Source organism: Rhineura floridana, chromosome 7 (genome assembly GCF_030035675.1).
Source record: "Rhineura floridana isolate rRhiFlo1 chromosome 7, rRhiFlo1.hap2, whole genome shotgun sequence".
NCBI classification, from domain to species: Eukaryota; Metazoa; Chordata; class Lepidosauria; order Squamata; family Rhineuridae; genus Rhineura; species Rhineura floridana.
In genome coordinates this window covers 8386712-8411408 of record NC_084486.1, presented here as the reverse complement: position 1 = coordinate 8411408, position 24697 = coordinate 8386712, and the positions used below count along the sequence as shown (strand labels likewise).

General features: G+C 42.9%; 1 protein-coding gene across 5 annotated transcripts in view; it reads right to left on the bottom strand.

The window, feature by feature from the left end:
• Positions 1-24697, bottom strand: part of ADK (adenosine kinase) — a 466326-nt gene that overhangs the window by 28051 nt on the left and 413578 nt on the right. For all 5 annotated transcript variants that reach the window (XM_061634839.1, XM_061634838.1, XM_061634840.1 and 2 more), the window contains one exon: positions 6132-6218. In XM_061634839.1, coding sequence (XP_061490823.1) covers positions 6132-6218 — 87 coding nt within the window. The remainder of the gene's footprint in view (positions 1-6131; positions 6219-24697) is intronic.

Sequence of the window (24697 nt, the reverse complement as noted above, 5' to 3'; positions counted from 1 at the left end):
CGGACACTTGCTTCTAGTCTGGCACCTCTATATCTTCATTCACATCTGTCCCCTCTTTCTCTGGTGGTCCTTCTATCAGGAATAGAACATCTGCATGCACATTACATTTTCCTGATCTACATTTTATGCTGAAGTTAAAATTTTGCTAAGTTGGACATCCACTGCTGTTCCAATGCACCTAGTTTTGCTGAACCAGAGGACTGTTATCAGTAATCAGTTCAAAGAGCACTCCGGTCAGATATAATGTCTAAATTTTTCAGTAATTGCCCACACCAGAGCAAATAGCTCCACTTTTAAGGAACTATAATTTTCCATATTTGTTTCTGTCTGTTTTAGACTCTGGCTAGCTTTAGCTATTACCCATTCTCTCTCTTTCTGCTCCTGTGCCAATATAGCTCCCAGTCCATCAAAACTAGCATCTGCAGAAAGCTTAAATGGCAGCTGATAGTCAGGATAAGCCAGAATAGGTGTAGAGGTCAATTCTGATTTAATTTTTTTTAATGCTTCCTGGCACTCTGCAGTCCACTGAATGGCCCAATCCTGCCTTTCATTTTTCACTCCCTGTAAGAGATCAGTCAAGGGTCTTTTTTTAAAAAAAGTTCTTAACAAATTTCCAGTAATAACCTGCAAATCCCCAAAATTGCCTCACTTGCTGTACGGTTTCTGGGGTTTTCCATTCCTTGATTGCTCACACCTTTTCAGGAACTGGTGTCACCCCATCCGCTGACACTAAATGCCCTAAATATTTCACTTCTTGAAAGAGGAAACATTTCACAGGCATCATCTTTAATCCCCTCTGGCCCAACCAAGCGAATACCACATCCAGATGTTTCAAATATCCTGTGAAATTTATTGAAAATACTATGATGTCATCCAAATACAGAAGTACGGATTCAAAATGTAAATCTAAACACCCTTCCATCATTTTAGAAAAGGTGGCTGGTACATTTACCAAACCAAACATCATCCGAAGGAACTCATATATCCCCATAGAAGTTGTAAATGCAGTCTTCTCCTGATCTTCTGCTGCCATAGATATTTGCCAATAACCACTTGCCAGATCCAGTATGGAAAGCCATTTAGCAAAGTGCAAGGCTCCTAAAGCATCTTCTATTTTAGGAAGTGGTTGTGCATCCAAATGGTGATCTTGTTCAACTTCTGGTAATCTACACAGAAGCACAGATCTCCATCTTTCTCCTTAACTATGACAATGGGTGCAGCCCATGGGATAAAACTTCCCTTAATTATCTCTACATTCTTGATTTCTCATAGCATTTCTTTAACCAGCTGATACCATTTTGGAGGGATACTTTGAAATGCTTCCTTAACAGGAGGATGTGCAGTAACAATTTTATGTTCAATGCCTATTGCTTTTCCAAAATCATTAACATTTTGAGAAAACACTGAGCTGTGCTGATGTTAGATTCCCATAATGGCTTCCTGCTCCCCTGGACTAAATCTTCTCCAAGAATATTCACATCCCTGATCCATTGATCACTCTTCTCTTAGGCTATTTTCCAAGGCCATCTGACTGCACATCCACAACTGCTCTGGAATTTCTATCCATATTGCTACTCCTACTGGTTGTCGAGGATGGATCTTTAATTTACTATTAGTGAAATTACATAGACTCACTGGAACAAGACCATGGCCTGTCTCTACCAAACTCCTTCCCACCCTCCAGTTAGGGTGTCCTGTTAAATCTTCAGTCAAAATAGTATATTCTTGACCTCAGAGTGGGAATTTTATTCTACCCATCACTATTCTTTCAATCCTAGCTGGAATCTCTATCACTGTTCGATTGGCACAAGTGACTATTTCCACTTTCCCATCTGCGTCTGCGTATCCCAAATAATTCTGTACTCCCTGCCGTATGTGTTTCCATACGATTTGGTCTGGTTTTCCCCTGTTCTCCCAAAGCTTCACTGCTAGCTCCACCACACAGTCTTGCAGAACATTCATACCTACTATCAAGGGAGGAAGCTCTTTACTTTCCACTGCCACTACCACACACCCTCACTTACCCATTTATTTTCCTAAGCATTCCATTTCCTTCTTGAGATACCCTAGGTGCGAAATCTCTTCTTTATTTCTCCCAATTAAAGTAGTCCAACTCTCTGGAAGACATCTTAATTCAGTTCTATCCCAATGCTGCAAGAACTTCCCAAACTGTAATGTGGTCAGCCAAGAACCAGTGTCCAATAAAGCAGGCAATAAAATCCCCCCAAATTTTACTAGCACTACTGGTTGTTTCCTTATCAACTTTTCTTATTATTTCCCTGGGGACCATAAACATTGTTTTTACCCTGGTGTTCCCCCCTTGAAACCAGGGCTGGATAGTTTAACTGTTTGTTGCACTGCTGTGCCATATGTCCTGCCTGTTTACATTGCCTACAAATGGGTTGCCCATCATCATCCCATTCATAGTTGCATGGAAACCTTTCTCCAAAGCCTGCCTGTATTCACCCCTCTTTGCTGTGGGATCTTCAGCTTTACTGATAATTCCTTGAATTTCTTTTCAACTAACTCCATCACATCTGAAATCCCCATTTCAGTCTTTTCTCTACTCTGAATCTGAATACAAGTCCCTAATGATGGACCCCCAATTTCCCAACCTGCCATACTGTGCCTGGATTTTAGCTCCCACAGCTGTAAAGCCAACAGCCTAAAATCCCAGAAACTTCCTCTGGATGTTGATTCCGATGTAACCTTAATTCCCTGCTAAGAGTACTAGCTCTCATTCCTTCGATCACCATACCTTTTAATTTTCCTCTACATTCCCTTAATTGCCAGATTCCAGTTTTTCAATGGCTTTAGCTTGCTCTTCCAGCCTATGAATGAAGTGATGCAGAGCCTCATCCAATCCCTGCTTAAAAGAGAAAAACTGCCCTTTCAATTGAATGAGTTTTATGAGAAAACACACTTCTCAAATTTCAAAAAATCAGTGCTACTGTTGTCTTCTGCTCTGGTGTCCAAGCCCTTGCCTCTCTCTTGGCTGGTCCCTCTAGCTGCCCCAGGACAATTTCCACTTTATATTCTTCTGGTATTTGATAGACTGTCGGCACTCTGTCCATTTTCTCCTGAAAATCTTCCAAAGTACCACCTTGTCCTGGCTCTGCTGAATATGAAGGAAACCAGGGACCACAGCATAAAAAGGTGGCATGGGAAGAGCCACATAATTATGCCTTGGTGGATTTTGTGCCTCCCCTGCTTCCATGTCTGCTGGATCCTAACCAGCATCTCTCAGATCCTGTTCGTGATACCAGAAAAAATATAATGTAGAAGATTTTAAGGACAATCTGAGATGGATAATTGAGAGATTCCAGCAGACAATCAGAAGAAATAACAAAATTTATATATATTAACACAGAAGCAAGAACAACCCACAGCTCAATGTCCCTTGTCACCACTCCTCAGGATAATACAGCACACATATTCAAGTGACTGTTCTCAGTTAGTCTTTTCTAGGCAGCTGCTGTTCAGTGCCTTGGCTTCTCTGATGCAGGTCTTCCAATTTGCCTGCTCCTGACCGCCATTCTGTCCAGTGCAGCCCAATTGTCCTTCCTTCTCTCCTTAGGCGACCGTTGCATACCAACTCATACCCCAACATTCCAAGTTCCCAGCATTCAATTAACTTGATACTGGCTACACTGACATAAACTTGGAGCTTTAGAAAAATCTAATAAATAAGCGATGCTATCAAAGTTCTGTAAACATAAAACAAAGAAGAAAAGCTGCAGGTCAAAGTCTGTTGGCCATGAAACATCACAACAAAACTGATCCCTATGACAAATGGTCCATATAGTCCAGTAGCTTCTCTTGGGCACTGCCTAATCCTTTTAGGAGCCATCTCACTCCCTGCAAAATAAGAACTAATATCTTCATTAGTTCCTACAGGGATGGATAAAAGTGCTAAAGGAGAATGATAGTAAAGAGTCTAAAACCTCCTCCTACCCCTTACATTGGGCATCCATACTCCACTTACAGGGATCCTGTATTATGGCTGCAATATTCCTCAATAATATAGTCTTGCAATCAATCCCTAGTGTTCTGTGTAACATGCAGGTCCATCCTCTCTCCCTCGAGAGAGACTCAGCTGCTGCTACCCTTGCTAACTCCCCCTCATAATGACGACGGTCCCTGCTCATCAAGGCAACTCCACTTCCAAAATGCTTCCCTATGTCATCATAGCCGAACCCTCTTTTGTATTATCTGGGACCACTTATTTTTTATTTTATCTAGCCGGATCCTCCTGCTCTCTCTTTTTTCCCCCTGTTCACCTTAGACATTGTTTTAAGTGCTTAGCACACATCTGGATACTCTTGTAAACTAAGGAGCTACATCATGCACAGAAGAATAATGTTTACAGCTACCAATATATTTAGTCTGTCATACAACAAATAAAGTTAATATGTTATATAGCTGAGTTAAAGCTACTAATGAAGGCCACTGAAGATATGCAGAATTTTGTATTGTCCTGAATTCTGGTATGTTTAGCAGGCCCAACCTTATGCCTTCATGCTGCACTCAATCAGGTTTTTTGACATTTAAACGTATCTGTGTCTTTGAAATGCCAAGTATTAATTACAAAAAATTAATATATAATAAAAAGCATTTCCAGGTTCATGCTTGCTGCTAAGTGAGAGATATACAGTCAGGTGAGGCAACCCTTTCTGTACACGCACATGCACACCACCCTCACTCATGAGGCCGCCCAGCTCCATACCTTATTTCTTCCTTGCCACTCTCCTCCATCTGTCAAAAAATTCCTCTATAGTTGTCGTACATGAGAAATGGCATTCTTTGTCCTCGCCTTACCCACATACTGCAGAGTGCTCACAACTCCTTCTCCTATCTCAGTGGAGGATTTGCTCCTTCAGTGCCTTTGCTCCCGCAGTGCAAACAAACAAATAGACCCTTGCTTTCAGTACAACCCTGAAAGCAAGCGTCTTTTTTTGCAAATAATCCTCCCAGAATAAAACATGCCTTGTCTGAAATTAGCTGATAGATGGGACAGGAACAATGAATTACCTAGAAATCCATTTTTATTGGGTTTTTTTAAAGTTGTCAGGTCCCCTGAAGCTTAAATTTTGAGACTTAGAGGGGGGAGTCTGAGAATTAACAGTTCTTCTGTAAATGAGGAATGGAGCCTGATGGGGCAGTGTGGAGTCCAACAGGATTAGGGGATGCACCATGGGTCAAGGGACAGATCCTGGCTGAGCCTGATGGCTTAGGGTAGAACCTGATAGAGATGGGGCACAGTTAATAAACAAAAGCTCTCAAGCCAAGTAGAAAATACTGTGTCCCTTCACTCTGAGATGTTAGTCTTCCCCCGCACATTGCTCCAAAGAAACGAAGGTAGTGGCTAAAATCCTGAAACTTGAGGTCAAACCCTAAGATTTAGCAATCCTATTTTGAGAGAAGCTAGAGTCTAACAGAATGCTTTGAGGCTCTCACTGTCACTACAGCCTTCAAAATGCAACCGTGTATCATTGCAATACACAAGGATTGCAGTCACCTACATTAGGTTTTGGTTTATGTTAAGGTATTTTGAACCAGAACCACAAGAATATAGGAATAGCCCCCTAATGCCAAAAAACAGTATGGTTGCAAGTGGATATGAAAACAGCAGCAGATATTATTCTACTTCTGACTTTTAAAAAATGTAACTCTTGGTAGTCTTTTCACATTTGCACATCTACTGCCTAGGAAACAGATACACAAAAGAGAGGGAAAATGCAGTTCAAAAGAGTATTTACATACTCTTTAATATTCACCACAACTTGTGTAAAAGAACAGCAACGTGCTAAAATTTTAAAGCCAGGAGGGATTCTGAGTACACTGTATAAAATATGTGATGCAACTTGTTTATGCAACATTCTGACAGATACAATTAATCTCATGAAAACAATGTGGATGTTGCATAATAGCATATTATCTTTAAAGGCACAAAACACATGTTTCCTTGAAAGAATTAAAAGTCTATAAAAAGAATCTGAGGATGAAAATGAAAGCTTGAAAAGAACAATTTGACATTCTATACTTGAGGAAACGTCCCCTCCCCACAAATGTTCTCTAATAAATTATGAAGGAGCACTTCCAAATAAAGTGACAATTCAAATGGTACATACCTCCCACAAATGCATCTCCGGCTCCATTCGTATCAACAATCTCACTTTGGTCACTAATTAAAACTGGGAAAGCTCTTACTTCACTTCCTACAAGGAAAGGGGAAGAAAAAAAAGTGTCTGATCGATAAAATCCTGAATTACAACACTGTAAACAAGCAATGATCATTACATAACAACTGATGTTAGATACCAAAATTGCCTCACAAAGCATCCCAGACTGAGCATGGATTAGAGCTTCTGGAAGTCAATGGATGCAATAAAAGATGACTTGGAATCATCTGAGTGATGTGAAAAAGTAGTAAAGAGCATGGCCTTTGTGCCTTTCTAGAAGAAAAACATCTTGAAACGACATCTATTTTGTGTTTTATGTCTAATGTGTTTGGTTTCACAGCCTTAATAGAAACATTTTGTAGCCTTGTTCTCCCTCCCCACCTTTTTTTGCAGTTCTGTTTCAAGTGATTTAAAAATTGTGTACTTGAATGTACCATTCTCCATGTAACTTACAATGTGTGGGTACAATAATTTTAGAGTGTCAGGGTCACAGATTAAACACATACTACTAATTAATCAGCTAAGGCTTTCCAGGGGGGTAATGTCATAAGGATGTGACAAAAACATAATTACCACCTTGTTAATGTGTAAATTACCAGAGTAAAAGAAGCCTATACAGTTCTGTCTCAGTCAATGTGCATTGAAAAAACACACAGAATGGATTGGGCAGGCAGATAGATGAGATGAAAAAACAAGCAAGTCCTGTCCCAGGAGAACACCAGAGCTTTCATTAGTGGTTTGGGTTTTTTAAAAAAATGCATGTAGGTACACTATCAGGAACAAGGCAGCATGAAGCAACAAAATACAGTTGTCAAAATGTTTAGGAAGATTGTGTAAGGTGCTCTTGAGAGCAACAATGCAAAACAGTTCATTAAGGGAAGCAAAGTAAGTATTGGGCAAGATAAACACAGGATCTTTTTAATCAAAACTCAGAGAATCAGCACTTAATGCAGAAAGATCAGAAGGGGCTGAGTTTCTATGAAGCACTACTGCAATTTAGCAAACCAGGCTTAATCATGAGAGCTGCTTCCACTAAGAATAATTGGTTGGTCCACTAGAAAGGGAGGAGAGAGTGTTCATCAACCCCTCATTAGACTCTTGGGAAGATACCAGTTTTAAATATTTAGAGCTTTGTCTTTCTACTATTTATATATCAACTGATAGATAGATGTATGTTCAGAAAAGTAAGCCATTGTTGAGGGTAATGCAACAGATATGGTGTGACCACCAAGAAATGCATCAGATATTTTTGCCATTACATATCTGGTCTTAGCTTTGCAAATAGGTTTAGACTAACCACCTTTGGACTACAAGAACAGTATTTACAAAGTATGATTTAGAGAAACCAACAGCTAGTGTTCATATCTATATAAAGTTTTTCCCAGAACAAGAGACCCTTTTAATGAACCAAAGAAGAGCCAAGTCACAAATGATGAAAGGCTTTTCAACGTGTTTTCCTCTGGAGTCTTTCTTCCAGTTTCCATGAACATTTCAAATTTCCATAGCAGTTACACAATTCTTGCTTTATTCAATTTGTTTTAGGTAAGATTTCCCCCAAAAAGAGACTATGGGAAAACCATTCTTTAATGTTCCACTTTAACATCAGGTTTCCATTCATCAGATAACTCTTTGTTCCTCTAAAGACACTGGGCCAGCTTGCCTATGACCCTTCTTTAGATTAGAAAAAAAGGCAAACTGTGTTTGTGTAATGGTTCTAATCTTAAAAACTGTGGAGTAAGTGGAGAGAACAGTTCTGATTCAGTACTTGGGATGTCAGTAAATTCCAGGCAAACAGATGTACTTTTTTCAAGTGCTAATTTACTTACTGGAATGGCTTTGTTGTATACAACCTATTAGCACAAGGACTTCTACTTGCTCAACCAAATTTCCCCTCCATCTCTTTTTCCTGCGTGCCCCCCAAATCTGCTCCAGGGCTAGGGGAACTCCCAGAACAAATTTGGAGGGCATGTGGGGGAAGGAGAGGGAGGGGAACTTCTGTTGCGCAAGGGTAAATCCTAGCATTAACAGGACAACTTCATTGGATATAACCTAGAGGTTCTCAAACTGTGCTCCGTGATCTACCAGTGGTCTGCAAACTATATTCAGGTGGTCTGCAGTGTGTCTGTGGAATTGTGGCCAAAGACAGGAGACAACACATTCATCACATTAAATATTCAAACTGATTTTCAATTGTATTTTTATTGCTTCTTTATTTCTTATATTGTGTTTTATTGCATAACAATTTGAATTCCATGGAATTCAAATTGTAATACAAAAAATACAATATGTAAGAAAGAAAAGAAGCAACAAAAGAACAATGAAAATCATACAGCATCTAGCATAGCATATTACAATTGCTACAACAAGCAGAAAAATCATTAAGTGGTCCGCCAAGTCCATCAGCAATTTTCAAGTGGTCCATGGGGAAAAAAGTTTGGGAACCACTGATATTATCCACTGACTTAATTGCCACAAGATTTAGCAATTGCAACTTCAAAGCAGCTAAATGCTTTAAAGCCTTTACTAGAGCTTTTTAAGTGGGGACCTTATCCCAGTCTGCATCTATGCTGGAATTGTTTTTAAATATAGTTTTAAAAAAGATGTTTTTGGGATATTTTGTTTGTAACGCATTTTAAAGATTTTTAAAAAAGATGTTTTAAATATGTTTTTAGTGTTTCATCATTTGTTTGCCACCTTGGGCTCCTTCTGGGGGGAAGGACAGGATATACAGGTGGGCCCCGCTTTACAGCGCTTCGCCTTTTGGCGTTCAGCTAATGCGGTGGCTTTCAATTAGGGAAAGTCCCCGCTTTAAGGCACTTGTTCCGCTTTTATGGCGGTTTTTGCTTGTTGCGCGCCATTTTCATGTGACGCGCACCATTATCTTCAATGGGTTCCGCTTTTTGGCAGTTTCTGCTTTTTGGCGGCAGTCCGGAACGGAACCTGCCATATAAGTGGGGCCCACCTGTAGAATGAATGAATGAATTAATGAAGATGGTCAAATGGAACCTCCCTGTTCAGAGGCAACATAGAATCATAGAATCATAGAGTTGGAAGGGGCCTTGTAGGCCATCGAGTCCAACCCCCTGCTCACAGCAGGAAATCCACAGTTCGAGCACCTCCCGCAGATAGCTGTCCAGCCTCTGCTTGAAGACATCCAGCGAAGGGGATCCCACCACCTCCCTAGGCAGTCGGTTCCATTGCCGAACTGCCCTTACTGTCAAGAAGTTCCTTCTAATGTCCAATCTGAATCTACGCTCATGCAACTTAAAACCATTAGACCTAGTCCTACCCTCTGGGGCAGCAGAGAACAAATCTGTACCCTCCTCTATGTGACAGCCCTTCATGTACTTAAAGAGTATAATCATGTCGCCCCTCAGCCTTCTCTTCACCAGACTGAACATGCCAAGTTCCTTCAACCTTTCCTCATAAGACCTGTTCTCCATACCGGCTATCATCCTTGTCGCCCTCTTCTGAACCCGCTCTAACTTGTCTATATCTTTCTTAAAATGAGGTGCCCAGAACTGAACGCAGTATTCCAGATGAGGCCTGACTAATGCAGAATATAGTGGGACTATTACTTCCCTCGACCTGGAAACTATAGCTCTGTTTATGCAGCCCAAAACCGCATGTGCCTTTTTTGCCACAGCATCACACTGCTGGGTCATGTTCAACTTGCGATCCACTACAATTCCAAGGTCCTTCTCACACGCACTACTGCTAAGCCGGGTATTTCCCATCCTGTACCCGTGCATTTTGTTTTTGTGGCCTAAATGCAGAATCCTGCATTTGTCTTTATTGAATGTCATTTTATTAATTTCAGCCCAATTTTCTAGTCTATCCAGGTCCCTTTGGATTTTATTCCTGTCTTCCATTGTGTTAGCTATCCCTCCCAGTTTCGTATCATCCGCAAACTTCATAAGGCTTCCCTCCACCCCATCATCTAAGTCATTGATAAAAATGTTGAAGAGTATCGGCCCCAGGACAGAACCCTGTGGCACTCCACTCGAAACCTCCTTCCAGTCCGAAGCAGAGCCACCGACGACCACTCTTTGAGTACAGTTTTCCAACCAGTTGTGAATCCACCTGACAGTATTTCCATGTAGTCCGCATTTGACCAGTTTGCTAATCAAAAGGTCGTGGGGGACTTTGTCAAACGCTTTGCTGAAATTTAGATAGATGACATCTACAGCATTTCCACCATCTACTAGGCTAGTGACCCAATCAAAAACAGAGATGAGATTAGTTTGACAGGATTTTTTCTTGACAAACCCATGCTGGCTCCTTCTAATCACAGCATTGTCATCTAGATAGTTGCCAATGGACTCTTTTATTATCCGTTCTAATATCTTTCCCGGTATTGAAGTCAGACCGACTGGCCTGTAATTCCCCAGATCTTCTTTTTTACCCTTTTTAAAGAGCGGGGTGACGTTTGCCCATCTCCAATCCTCCGGATCTCTGACATATCTCTGACTATCAGATCCTTAAGTTAAACAGGGGGTATTTACAGCATCATATTTGCTTGTGGGTTTTCCAGGGGCATCAGGCTAACAACAGTCAGAGATAAAGAGCTGGAGACTAGACAGACCTTTGGTCTGATCCAACAGGCAGTTGTTATGTCACTAGATTGTCAGGTAAATTGTGTCTGGTTTCTCATGATTCCACAGAATATTAAGAATTCACTAATAGGCAGGAGGGAAAGGGCAAGAGGGAGGGGACAGGAGGGAGGAGGACGAGGGCAGTTTTGATCATTTGCATGTTTATTGAGTTCAGTGGGATTTACTCCTGTGCAATCATGCTTAGGATAGGTGAAACTGACTTGGGGGAGGGGAGGAGGATGGAAGGGGGAGGGGAGGAGATTGGGTGGGTGGGCACTGGGCAGAGGGAAAGCCCCTTTCCTTTCCAAAAGGAAAACATTGCGTACAGTATCTTTTCCCCACTTTTTTATTCTACAACAGGCACATGTAGTCTCCCACCCAAATTTAAACCAAAGCCGTCCCTGGTCACATCCACACCAGACCTTTATTCCACTTTAAACAGTCATGGCTTCTCCTGGGAAGTGTTGTTTGTGAAGGTTGCTGAAAGTTGCTAGGAGAGGCCCTATTGCTCTCACAGAGCTACAATTCCCAGAAGAGGGGCTGACCGTTAAACCACTCTGGCCACTGGAGCTCTGTCAGGGGAATAGAAGTCTACTAACAACTCTCAGCACCCTTCACAACTACACTTCCCAGGATTCTTTGGGAAAAGCCATGACTGTCTAAAATGAAATAAAGATCTGGAGTGGGCGTAGCCCCCTGATTAGGCAAGCCAGGCAGCTGTGAGTCTGGCTTTTAGAACACTGACAGTTGGTTCTTACTGAACATGCCCGGCCTTATCATTGAGTCCAATGCTAAATTTCTTAAATTAATTAAAAATTGGCCAGGCATTTTTTAAACTGCAGAAGATGAGGGTCAGAGTATGGGGCAAGGTCAGTAATAGGATTACAGGTACTCTGTGAATATGGCTGATTTTTAATTAATTTCAACAAATTATAAGAACTCTTGACAGAAAAAAGTCCAAATGGGGTTTGTTTTTCCCCTCTCTCTTTTTACATTTTGAACTCTCGATTCTCTCTGACTGATTTGTGTATCACCATGAAATCTTACAGAGTTGTTAAGAAAACGTTTCTGAGTTCAGGACTATAAGTTTTGTAACGTTTTGTTTTGAATGAGCTTATAGGAAGCCACTCTTGTGGCTGTATAATTTTGCAGAAAGCGTTATTTTGGAGAAATTGCATGGCAACCATTTCCCTATACACTCTCTCAGGCAATCAGTTTTAATGTTTTCTCTGAATATAGCATTATCTACATCAAGGGTGGACATCATAAGGCTCAAGCAGCTCAAATGATCTCACTGGAACCTCACAACAGTTTTCTTTCTTTTTTTTAAAAAAGCAAGAATTAGTTTCAAGCTCTCATAGATGCAAAACAAACATTGAAATTGGCTGGTCAAAGTAAATATTAAAAAGGTCAGAAACAATGAAGCAAGAAAAACATAACTTAAAAATTCACTCCCTCCCAACATTCTCACAGCTTCCATATCTATTTTATTTATTTAACAGAATTTGTATACCACTTAATTGTAAAAACTTAAGAGGTTTACATAAACTACAAAATGAACTTGTATGAAAAATGAACTGTAACAATTAAAAAAATACACTGAGTAATTGCAGGTACCTTTTACTCAATCAAAATGATTTTTAAATCAATTAATCTAATCAATCAACAAATCTTTATGACTATTGTTTCAAGGGCCACGTGCCAAGTAGGTAGGCCAATGTATAAATGTGGCTGTCCTCTGCAAATTTTTACTCAAACATTAATTGAAAATAATCAATTTACTGCAATCATTTTAACAAGCATCAACAATGAATCCCAATGAATTAATGCTGCTTATTACAGAGACAGACAGAGAGAGAGCGTTCAGGATGCTCACCAAGAAATCTGCAAACTGATGGTTTGTTCAGTAACTTCATTCAGTATTGTGAGTGCAGTGACTTGTCAGCAAGGAGAGGGGAGGAGATGAATGGAGACAATCTCTTCTAAGCACTATCAGAAAACTCTAGAGCAGCCTTTCCCAACCAGTGTGCCTCCAGATGTTGTTGGACCACAACTCCCATCTTTCCTGACCATTGGCAATGCTGGCTGAGGCTGATGGGAGTTGTGGTCCAACAACATCTGGAGGCACACTGGTTGGGAAAGGCTGCTCTAGAGTGTTCTGGAACTGGTGATCACAGCGGTCATGAGAGTGGAAGGAGAAAGCAGCACAGAGACTACAGAGACCTCAAAAAATTCACAAAAAACCCTCCTTAAGTGGGCTTAAGCCCTCCAAAGTACCCCAGCACTACTTTTCTTCCCCCAGCCCTCTCCACTCTAGTGCTCTAACAGAGACAGCATGATTTTCCTTTCCCAAGCCTGACTGAGGAGCAAATCTGCATGATGGAAAGTGTGTGCCTGCAAGAGATGGCAGTTTTTGGGTTAGCCAGGCCTTGCGGCTAGCTGGGGTGATGCTGGCTGTGGCCGGAGGGGGAGGGCTCCTGATTGGGCTCCTCCCCCACCCAACATCAGCACAAGGGCTGAGCAGAATTGCTGCCCCATTGCCTGGTTGCTTTCTTTGCACCAAGAGGGGCTCTTGTTTTGCTGAAGCAAGGATGACCCAGTTGCCTTTGGGCTTGCTTAATGGAATAAGAGTACTTTGGAGTTTTCTGTTGGAAATTGTCAAGCATCCTGGAAGCACTCATATGAATAGTAGCTAAGGTTGGACGGAATATTTGTTCCTGAAGATTCTTCTTCAGGAAGATTAGCCCATATTAGGGGATAATTCTTAGCTAGCTATAAGCCAAACCACTCTGTCCTTCAGTCTTAGTAAATGGAATTATCTTTTAGTGTGGGCTTATTTCTTTGCAATTTTCAGGCTGCATGGCTCCTTACCCCATTAATGACTAAAGTAATGATTATGATGAATAAGCATTCATGCAGTTTTTATCATTGTCAGTTTATTATATTATTTAGTAAGACTCATCAGGTTGGATATGATACAAAGGCAATCACCAAACATATGGCAGTAGCTTTCATACACCAGCCCCTACCAGTGAGCCACAAGCAACATGATGCAAAGACACCAGGTGCCTCTAAATTGGAGAAGGAACCATGTGGCATTCAGCCATATTTGCAGAACATTTCGCTTCCAAGGCTTAGTTTCAATAGCAGTCATATATCAAATTACCTGGTAGACATTTTAAATACTGGCTATGCTATAAGTTCATATTTCTTGAAAGAATTTCATAACAGAAGACAGAAATGAAGACAGAACGCCTACCAAAATACTATGGATATTGAGAGACAAGCAAACAGGGCCCTAGCTGACTCACATCCATGACTAAAGGGAGGATCCTAGTAGCTATTATTAAGTACTGATCACATACTTATGCCCCATAAGGGAATTTCCAAAGGTTAGAATTTGTAAGATGGCAGTATACACCTTTAATAAGATTTGGTACCAGATTCATAGTTAGCTGATTATTCATTTCCAAGAATATGGGATGGTGATTCCTGGTCTTCACCACACTGGTTTCTTGGCTAAACTTGATCACTGCTTATTTATTCATTAAGCTGAATTCTTTCACAAAATCTTCTTGTATAGGGCATGGCTGTCACTGAAATTAGGCATTCATTAAAATATTAGCAATAGCTGCTTATGTTTTTACTGAAACCTGGGATATTAACTTAAGTTTGAGAAATGTAAAATTTTACATCTACTGTTTTATTGTATGCTGCTATCTCATGTTTTGCAGTAAAATTTGCTTTAAAATCCTTAATACATTACTATATATACTTTTTCTTTGGTTCACTTCTTTTGGGAAACTTCAAGGGTACAAAACCTTATAAGGCGAGAGGAATGCCTTTTCATGAGTAACACCTCAGTAACAAGCTACTTTGGGATTTCATTTCCACCACCTCTTTTACAGGCAAGATTGTATGCTGATAGGCAGAAATGCTAAGTAGCACAGCTTTCCATTCTTTATATTTAAACATTTATTTACTGGTCCCACTTGCACAACACAGAAAGCCATAAACTATGGCTTATCATGAATGAGCAGCATGCTAAGGCACATTGCTAAATCACCCTTGACCATTTCAATCTCCTGTTCCTCGAGCTGGGAGCAACAAACCATGAGCCTTGGCTTACGAGTTTTCTCCTAAACAAACCAAGAACAAACCTCTGTCCCAAAGGAAATTTCCAAATTATGAGTCCGAAGACTTTTTGATGTTACTGTTTTAAGATACTTGTGTCTAAAATATATGCACACATTGATTGCATGGGAAAGGATTATGTTCCTGTGCAGGAGGAATCCTGCACACCTATTTCCCTGCATGGAAGCAGATTCTTTAAAACCAGTCCTTCTTTACACTTTTGGGATATAATGTTTACTGAAAACATTGTTCTATCTTACCCTACAGTCCAGGGAAATAAAAAATATTTCCAACATTTAAAACACTTTGGTTTAAGGAAAGAGTTACTGCATTAACATATTCACTCATAATCCAAACAACTTTAGAAATGGTAAGATACCTTTCCTTAACTTCCACTTAAGTTTAAGCCATAAGCATGTTTATAGCTCACATGTTGCTCTTGCTTATTACTCCATGTGCCCACATTTTCTCTTAATCTTTCAGCCCCAATCTTCTTCTGCAGATTGCGGGCAACGTTTTATAGTAATATGTAATAAAATGCAATGTGAATCAGTGATATATCAAATATGTTGTAAAAATTATTCAAACAATATCAGAACAGTAGACCAGAATGTGGCATGAAGGGTCACTTTAACCCTTTGTCCTTGAAGAGACTGAAGATGGGGAATCAGTGTAGTGGCACAGACTTAGCTCTCCTCCCTTCACACCTCACCCTGATCCAAATGGGGGCCCCTCTACACCTGCTTCCTCCAATATCATCCTCATCTTCAAATTGTATATCCTACCCTTCCTTCCAAAGGAGCTCTGGTCTGCAAACAAGCGATAAAACAGTAAAAACATATTAAAAGAGTCTTAAAAACAATTCCAGTACAAGATGCAGACTGAGAAAGAGCTCTACTTAAAAGGCTTGTTGGAAGACGAAGGTCTTCGATAGGCATCAAAAAGACAACAGAGATGGTGCCTGTCTAATATGTAACAGGAGGAAACTCTAAAGGGTAGTTGCCACACCACTAAAGGCCAAATTCTTATATTGTACAGAATGGACCTCCTGACAAGATGATATCTGTAGGAGGCCCTCACCTGCAAAGCACAATGATTGGATATATAACGGGTGAGACAATTTTTTGGGTATCTAGGTCCCAAGCTGTATGAGGCTTTGTAAACTAAATCCTGCACCCTGAACTTAGCCCAGTTATTGGCAGCCAATGCAATTCATTCACCAGCAGGGTAACATGTTGCCGATATTGTGCCCTACTGAGTAGTTGAGATGCTGTATTTTGCACCAGCTGCAGCTTTTGAACCTACCTCAAGGGCAGCCCCACACAGAACACATTGCAGTAATCTAGCCTGGAGGTTATCAGCACATGGATGACAGCAGTCAGACTATCCCAGTCTAGAAACAGCAATAGTTGTATTACTAGCTGAAGCTGGTAAAAGGCACACCTACTCCCTGGGTCACCTGGGTCTCTAGTAATAAAGACAGACCCAGGAAAAACCCCAGACTACAAACCTATTCTTTTATGAGAAGTATGGTTCCATCCAAAGCATGTAATTGTACACTTATCTGGACTCAGGAACCACAGCGCCTTTGTCTTGCCAGGGTTTAGAATCAGTTTGCTGGCCTTTGTCCAGCCTACCAACAAATCCAGGCAAAAGTCCAGAGCTTGCATGGCCTCTCTTGATTTGGATGTTATAGAGTAACAGAGCTGTGTATCAACAGTGTACTGATGGGACCTCACCCCAAATCTCCTAAGGACAACTCGAAACAGCTTCAAATAGATTTTAATAGGATCGGGGTTGACGTGTTATGCTGTGGCACCCCACAGCACTGCTGGGGGGGGGAGGGGGGAGAAATAATCACCCAGTGCTATTCTCTGAAACCAACACTGGAGATGCGATCAGAACCACTGTAAAACAGTGCCTCCAATATCCATATCACAAAGGATAGCATGGTCAATGGTATCAAAAGCAGCCGAAAGATCAAGTAAAAATAACAGAGTCACACTCCCCCTCTCTTTCTCCCAATAAAGGTGGTGCCGACGTGAGAGATTTAGATTCTGGGACCACGGGCTATGCTTCCTGGAAGATGGACTGCTGGCAAGTGATGGGTTGCATCTCACAAGGACTGGGAAGAATGTGTTTGGCCACAGCATGGAGAAGTTCATCAGGAGGGCTTTAAACTGAATCCTAAGGGGGTGGGAGACGTAAACTTGGTGGTAACGACTGATGAAGGCTTGTGCACAGTAACGGGACCAGAGAGATCAGCTCTAATAGGGCCAAGTAACCGTCCTCAAAAAAATCACATGGTCTTCGATGTCTGTATACTAATGCGTAGAGCATGGGAAACAAGCAGGACGAACTTGAACAATACAGAAGGGCAATTACGACTTGATAGGTATAACTGAAACTTGGTGGGATGACTCCCATGACTGGAATACAGCAATTGAAGGATATAACTTGTTCAAAAAGAACGGAAGGAATAAAAAGGGAGGTGGAGTCGCACTATATGTTAAAAATATATATCCCTGCACAGAAATACAGGAAGATGAGCTTGGTAGTTCCGCTGAGAGTATCTGGATTAAAATTAATGGGGCAAGTAATAAAAGGAATGTGGTGCTTGGAGTCTACTACCGACCACCCAATCAAGGAGAAGATGAGAATGTAACTTTTGAAAATCAAATTGACAATGTTTCGAGGAGGCATGATGTGGTAGTAATGGGGGACTTCAATTATCCCAATATCTGCTGGGAGATAAATTCTGCCAAACACGGACCCTCCAAGAAAATTCTGACTTGTGTTGGAGGTAACTTTTTCCTACAGAAAGTGGGGGAAGCAACCAGAGGATCAGCTATCCTGGACTTGATTCTAACCAATAGAGAGGATTTGGTGGATGAAGTGGCAGTTATGGGAACTCTGGGGGCAAGTGACCACACCATACTTGGATTCTTGATCTTAACAGAAGCAAAAGCTGAGAGTAGCCATACGTGCACCCCGGACTTCAGGAAAGCTGATTTACCGTTCCATGGCAAGCCACCCTAATGAGAAAAGGAGTCCAAGATGGGTGGGAGTTTCTAAAAAATGAAATTCTAAAAGAGCAATGGCAAGCAATTCCAACAAGGAAAAAAGGGGGAAAACAGCAGAAGAAGCCAATGTGGCTTCACAAAAAGCTTAGAAATGACCTGCAAACAAAAAAGGACACATACAAGAAGGGGAAAGAAGGCCAGGCCACAAAGGAAGAGTACAGGCAGGTATCATGGAATTGCTGGGATGGTATCAGGAAGGCTAAAGCTGAGAATGAGCTGAGGTTAGCGAGGGATGCTAAAAGCAACAAAAAAGCTTTCTTCAGGTATGTCCATAGTAAAAGACAGAGAAAGGAAATGGTGGCACAGCTAGTCAGTAAGGATGGCAAAATGATAACAGATGACACAGAAAAGGCAGAAGTGCTCAATTCCTACTTTGGCTCTGTCTTCTCCCAAAAAAGGGTCTATGACCCTCCCGGGAAACATGAAGTAGAAGGGGCAGGACTGGAGCTTGAGATTGATAGACAAATGGTCAAGGAATACCTAATCACTTTGAACGAGTTCAGATCGGCAGGGCCCGATAAGCTGCATCCAAGAATATTGAGGGAACTAGCTGAAGAACTCTCAGAACCACTGTCTATTATCTTTGAGAAATCATGAAGGACTGGTGAAGTGCCGGATGACTGGAGGAGAGCTAATATTGTCCCTATCTTCAAAAAGGGCAAAAAGGAGGAACCAGGGAACTACAGACCAGTCAGCCTAACATCAATCCCTGGAAAAACTCTGGAGCAGATTATAAAGCAGTCAATCTGTAAGCACCTTGAAAGCAATGCAGTGATTACTAGGAGCCAACATGAATTTATGAAGAACAAATCCTGCCAAACTAATCTTATCTCATTTTTGATTGGGTAACCTCCCTTGTAGACTGTGGGAATGCTGTGGACATAAGATATCTCAACTTCAGGAAAGCTTTTGACAAAGTGCCCCATGAATTCTGATTAGCAAGCTAGCTAAATGTGGGCTAGATGGAACAACTATCAGGTGGATCTGCAGTTGGTTCCAGAATCGTACTCAAAGAGTGGTTATCAATGGTTCCTTCTCAAACTGGGCAGAAGTAACGAGTGGGGTACCACAGGGCTTGGTCCTGGACCCAGTGCTCTTCAACATTTTTATTAACGACTTGGATGAGGAGGTACAGAGCATGCTTATCAAATTTGCAGATGATACAAAATTGGGGGGCATAGCTAATCCCATGGAAGACAGAAACAAAATTCAAAGGGACCTTGATAAGCTGGAGCATTGGGTTGAAAACAACAGAATGAACAACAGGATAAATGCAAAGTTCTACACTTAGGAAAAAGAAACCAAATGCACAGCTATAAGATGGGGGATACTTGGCTCAGCAATATGACATGTGAGAAGGACCTTGGAATTGTCATTGATCACAAGCTGAGTATGAGCTGAATATGAGTGTGATGTGGCCAGAAAAAAGGCAAACGCTATATTAGGCTGCATTAACAGAAGTACAGTTTCCAAATCGTGTGAAGTATTAGTTCCCCTCTATTCAGCACTGGTTAGCCCTCATCTTGAGTACTGCGTCCAGTTCTGGTCTCTGCACTTCAAGAAGGATGCAGACAAACTGGAACAGGTTCAGAGGAGGGCAACAAGGATGGTCAGGGGACTGGAAACAAAGCCCTATGAGGAGAGACTGAAAGAACTGGGCATGTTTAGCCTGGAGAAGAGAAGACTGAGGGGAGATATGATAGCACTCTTCAAGTACATGAAGGGTTGTCACACAGAGGAGGGCCGGGATCTCTTCTCGACTGTCCCAGAGTGCAGGACACGGAATAATGGGCTCAAGTTACAGGAAGCCAGATTTCAACGGGACATCAGGAAAAACTTCCTAACTGTTAGAGCCATACGACAATGGAACCAATTACCTAGAGAGGTAGTGGGCTCTCCGACACTGGAGGCCTTCAAGAAGCAGCTGGACAGCCATCTGTCGGGAATGCTTTGATTTGGATTCCTGCACTAAGCAGGGGGTTGGGCTTGATGGCCTTATAGGCCCCTTCCAACTCTACTATTCTATGATTCTAAGGTCATCCATCAAGGTGACCAAGGCTGATTCAGCCCCATAACCAGGCCTGAACTCAGACTGAAATGGGTCAAGATAATTGGTTTCACCCAGGAGTACTTGCAGTAAAAAGGCATCTGGAGTTCCATTCATGGAACACCCATGTTACATGCAGCTTGATCCTAGGATCAAGGAGCAGGACCAGCAAAACATGTAATAGGAAAAAGTACAGCTCATCAGATTTTTTGCTCTAGGATAAAACCATATGGTTATTGGTGTAGCTCACTTGAGTCTTCTCTTATGTCCTCCAACTTTTTTTCCTTATGGCAATTAACTCATTTTGACACATGCACACATTTCACACATAGCACACAAGTATTTCAGAAAGGAGGAAATAAGAACACCCTAATTTCACCTTGCCTTTGGAATTTCCTCTACTTGTCAGCATTGTTCTTTGATTATTTTTAGAATATTCCTCCTGTGACCCTTGCACCTGCCTCCAATTGCCATCTACCACCAGGCAAGCATCTCACCATCAGGCAAGCCAGCCCAGCAGCTGAGAGCAACAGTGCTTGAGGACTCTTGCAGCTGTTAATTAATAATTGACACCAGCAGACCCCAAAAGGAGAGGCTTGTCTGATGGGGGAGTCTGCTGTCAGCAAGGGTTGATCTGGAAGGGGGACACCAAAGAGGATAATCCCTTTGCGCTTGGCACTTCAGGTGAGGGCATCACCCCACTTTGTTTATTCCTTTCTTTTCCCCTTCTTTTCCTCACCTGTGGGTAGTATATTTGTTTATTGTATGTGTCATGTATTTGGGGTGTATGAGAGGGTGAATGCAAGACATATATAGGTTTAATGCTTTTTGGGGTGTCCAGTGAGAGATACTGAGGTATCCCAAAGAGTTCAAAGCCCCTGGGTGTGAGACAGGGATAGAGAAGTGACTGTTTATGCTCCAAGTGAGAGACGGGGTGGAATGCTTGTATTGTTTTACTTTGTTTTCTTAGCTGAAGGGTGGGCATATTTATGGTGGACTGTATGAGTTGCATATTTATGGTGGACTGTATGAGTTCTAACTATTGTGATTGATGTCTGCATGGCCTGGTGGCATGATAAATTGTGTATTAAATCTTTTCTCACAGAGTGTTCCATCTACAGGTTGTGTCTCAGGGGAAGGATACTGGAAGAGGGGGTTGTTGGACAGCTTATCTCAGTGATCAAGGGGAGGGGTAGGCATGGTAGAGGGAGGCATTGGAGGGGTGATGGGTAGTGCATGTGCCTGATATTCCCCATGGAGCTATGGTACTCATGGATGTTCTACCACTGTCCTCTCCAGTCTGCTGGTTTTGCTATTGAATGTCAGGTCAGTCCATATAAAATCATGCTGATCCGAGTTGATCATGGATAAGAAGGCTGACTTGGTGTATATCACTGAGACTTGGGTGAAGTAGCTGACTCAGCTTTGTCTGCCCAGGTATTCAGTTCTACATCAACCCAGACTGGAGGGGCAGGGGGAATTGCTGTAAGTCATATGAGTTCCCTTCCTATCACAGGGAAACCCCTCTCTTGGAGCAGGACTGGAGGACTGCATATGGTGTTGGCCCAAAGACACAGGTTATAGATGTTGTTGGTGTTCTGCCCACCCTGTGTTTTGACCCAAGTTGGGGGGGGGAGATTTCGAAGTGCCAGACTCGGACATCGAGGACTGTGAATATGAGTTGGGGGAGGGGACTAGCAGAGGGGTCAGATCACAGGGAGCACAAAGCCTTGACACGGACACCTTGACTCCCCCAGATCCTGGTCCCGCTTCTACAGTGCAACCAGAACTGTCAAGAGACTGTTACTTTGAAAACTGCTAGGTTGGACACACCTCCCTCGCCTGCGCCCACAGAGGAAGCACTGCCTGTTGCACCTGATGTTTCCCAGTTGGGCGCCCCGCAAGTACCCAGGGTCAAGCAAGTTGACTGACCGTCACTCTCAGAGGGGGAAGCTGAGTGTCCACCCCCTTCACCCTGTGAGCGAGAGAGACAGAAGCAGGAGATTCAACAGTCTTTAAGGAGGAGCCAATGGCTTCATGCGAAAGCCAAGTCTTCTTAAGGAGGCACATGGGGGCAGTTGTTGAGTCAACATTGTAGTGCTGCGGAGTCATGCTGAGTCAGATTTAGTCAAGGCAAAGTTCCTAGAAAGCATAGTTAGATTAATGAGGCACACTGCTTTTGATGTAACTGTAACTTTGATAAAAAGAGAAAAACTCACAGCTGCGTCTGAGACTGGATCTCTCGACTTCAGACAGGACAGTTTGACTCAGCCCCAATCTTCTGGAAGATGGAAGCGAGTGGTGGATCAGGGGAGGACCTTCACTGAGCCCTGCAAACCTTGTTAACCGAAGTTCAAAGCCTTCGAACTGAAACCCAGTCTCTGTGTGCTGAGAATCAAGCCTTGCGCCTCCAAATAGCTCAGATCGTGACCCAGGGTATCCCTACCCAGCAAGGGCAGGGAGTTGCCCAGTGTCAGCCAGCACCCCGAGTCAAATGTCCTGTGGGAATGCCAGACTGCTATGGGGGAAGAGTAGAGCACTTCTCCACATTCCTAGTCCAGTGTGAGCTTTATATGCATGTGCGACAGTCAGAATTCCCCAACTATGATGTAAAGGTGGCATTCATTATTAGTCTCATAGACAGAGAAGCTGCCCAATGGGCTACGCCACTGTTGCCCCAGAACAACCTCATCTTGACCCAGTATACTGCCTTCGTTAAAGCCATAGCCGAGACCTTTCAAGACTCCCAGTGGAAAGAAACTGTGTCCCACCAACTGGGGAGCCTGAAGCAAGGGAAAAATTTGGTGGGGACTTATACTAACGCCTTTCGCATCCTGGCTCAAGAAATAGACTTTAATGACTTTGGTTTAATGTATTTGTACCGTTAGGGGCTCAGTGCAGAGGTTCTGGATGAGTTGGCACAAGCCCCACAACTGAGCACTTTCACAGAGCTGATCCAATTGTGCCTGCAGATAGACAGCCGTCTTGAAGGTTGTCATCAGGAGCGCAAGGCTGAGACGGCTTGATCCCTGCCCCCTGTACCGCTTCCCCGTGCCCGCAATCCCCTCAGCGTGGGAATGCTGTTGCCTCTGGTGGTGGTGTCCATGCCTGACAGAGGCAGAGAAGGAGAAGTGAGGGAAGGCTGGACATCTGGCCAGGTCCTGCCCAGCTAAGTCGCAAAAGGCTCCGGTGCAGGAAAACTCCAAATACCAGCCCTTGTAGAGGTGTAAGAGCTGAAATTGACTGCAAGTCCGCAACCTCAATAACAGCCTCTACCGCCAAGATCTGCCTTGCGTCTACCCACTCGCTTGGCCTGGTCCGGGGTTTCAGACTTCCAAGTTTACAGCATGGTAGATTCAGGTGCTTCCACCAACTTCATGGATCTGAACTTTGCAAAACAACTTCACATGCCAATCTTAGAGCTTGAGTTGTCACTGTCAGTGGAGACCATAGACAGCCAACTGCTGAAGTCAGTAACTGTCACTAGAACCACTGAGCCTCTGAAAGTGGACTTACAGGGCCACATGGAATGTCCTGTTACCTGGCAGCACTGTCCCACTTCCCTGTGGCGCTGGGCATGACTTGGCTGGCTCAGCATGATCCTGTCATCTCATGGAAAGAGGCTGCTGTGATGTTCCAATCAGACTATTGTGAGCAGCACTGCCAGCCACCTGAGAAACCTGAGCCTGTTACTTTGGCAGCTACCTCACCAGCAGAGGAGGCGCAGTTGCTGGAAAAGTATTGGGACTTCAAAAACATGTTTGGCAAAAAGGAAGCTGACCAGTTGCCCCCACACCACCCTTACGACTGTGCAATAGACGTTGCCAGAGGCTAGCATCCCATCGGGGCACATCTACTCCGTCAGAACTGGAGTTGGCAGCGCTGAGAGAGTTTCTGGACACCAACCTGCAGCGGGGCTTCATACATCCATCCAGGTCCCCCGCTGGAGCTCCCTCACTGTTTGTCAAGAAGAAGAACGGTGAGTTAAGGCCTTGCAGGATTATAGGGCCCTGAATAAAATCACTGTTCCAGACAAATACCCCCGCCTCTTATCAGCAAGTTACTTGAGCATCTACGATCGGCTAAAATCTATACCAAACTGGATTTACGCGGAGCCTATAATTTGATCAGAATAAAGGGAGGGGATGAGCAGAAAACTGCCTTCAAGACCTGCTATGGACATTTTGAGTAACTGGTTAGATTGTCGAATGCTCCAGCTGTGTTCCAAAATTTTACATCAAGCTGGAAAAGGGTGGTTTGACCTAAGCACCTTGGAGATCCTGGGCTACTGCATCTCTCCCGTGGAAGTTGAGGTGGACCCGGAAAAGGTGTGCTGCTTGCTTTCTTGGCACCCTCCCCGAACCAAGAAGGACCTCCAACTTTTTTGGGATTTGCCAACTACTACAGCCGCTTCATCGCTACCTTCTCAAATCTGACTGCCCCTCTCACTGACTGTCTAAAGGGTTCTGGACCTTTTCGCTGGACTGAGGCAGCACAACAAGAGTTTGAGGAGCTGAAGTGGCTATTCTCCTCATAACCCATACTGCAGCATGCTGACCCCCAGCAGCCCTTTGTGTTGGAAAGTGATGCATCGGACATTGCCATCGGTTTTATTGCAGCCAGCCAAAAAGGGGGGGTTGCGACCCTGCGCTTACT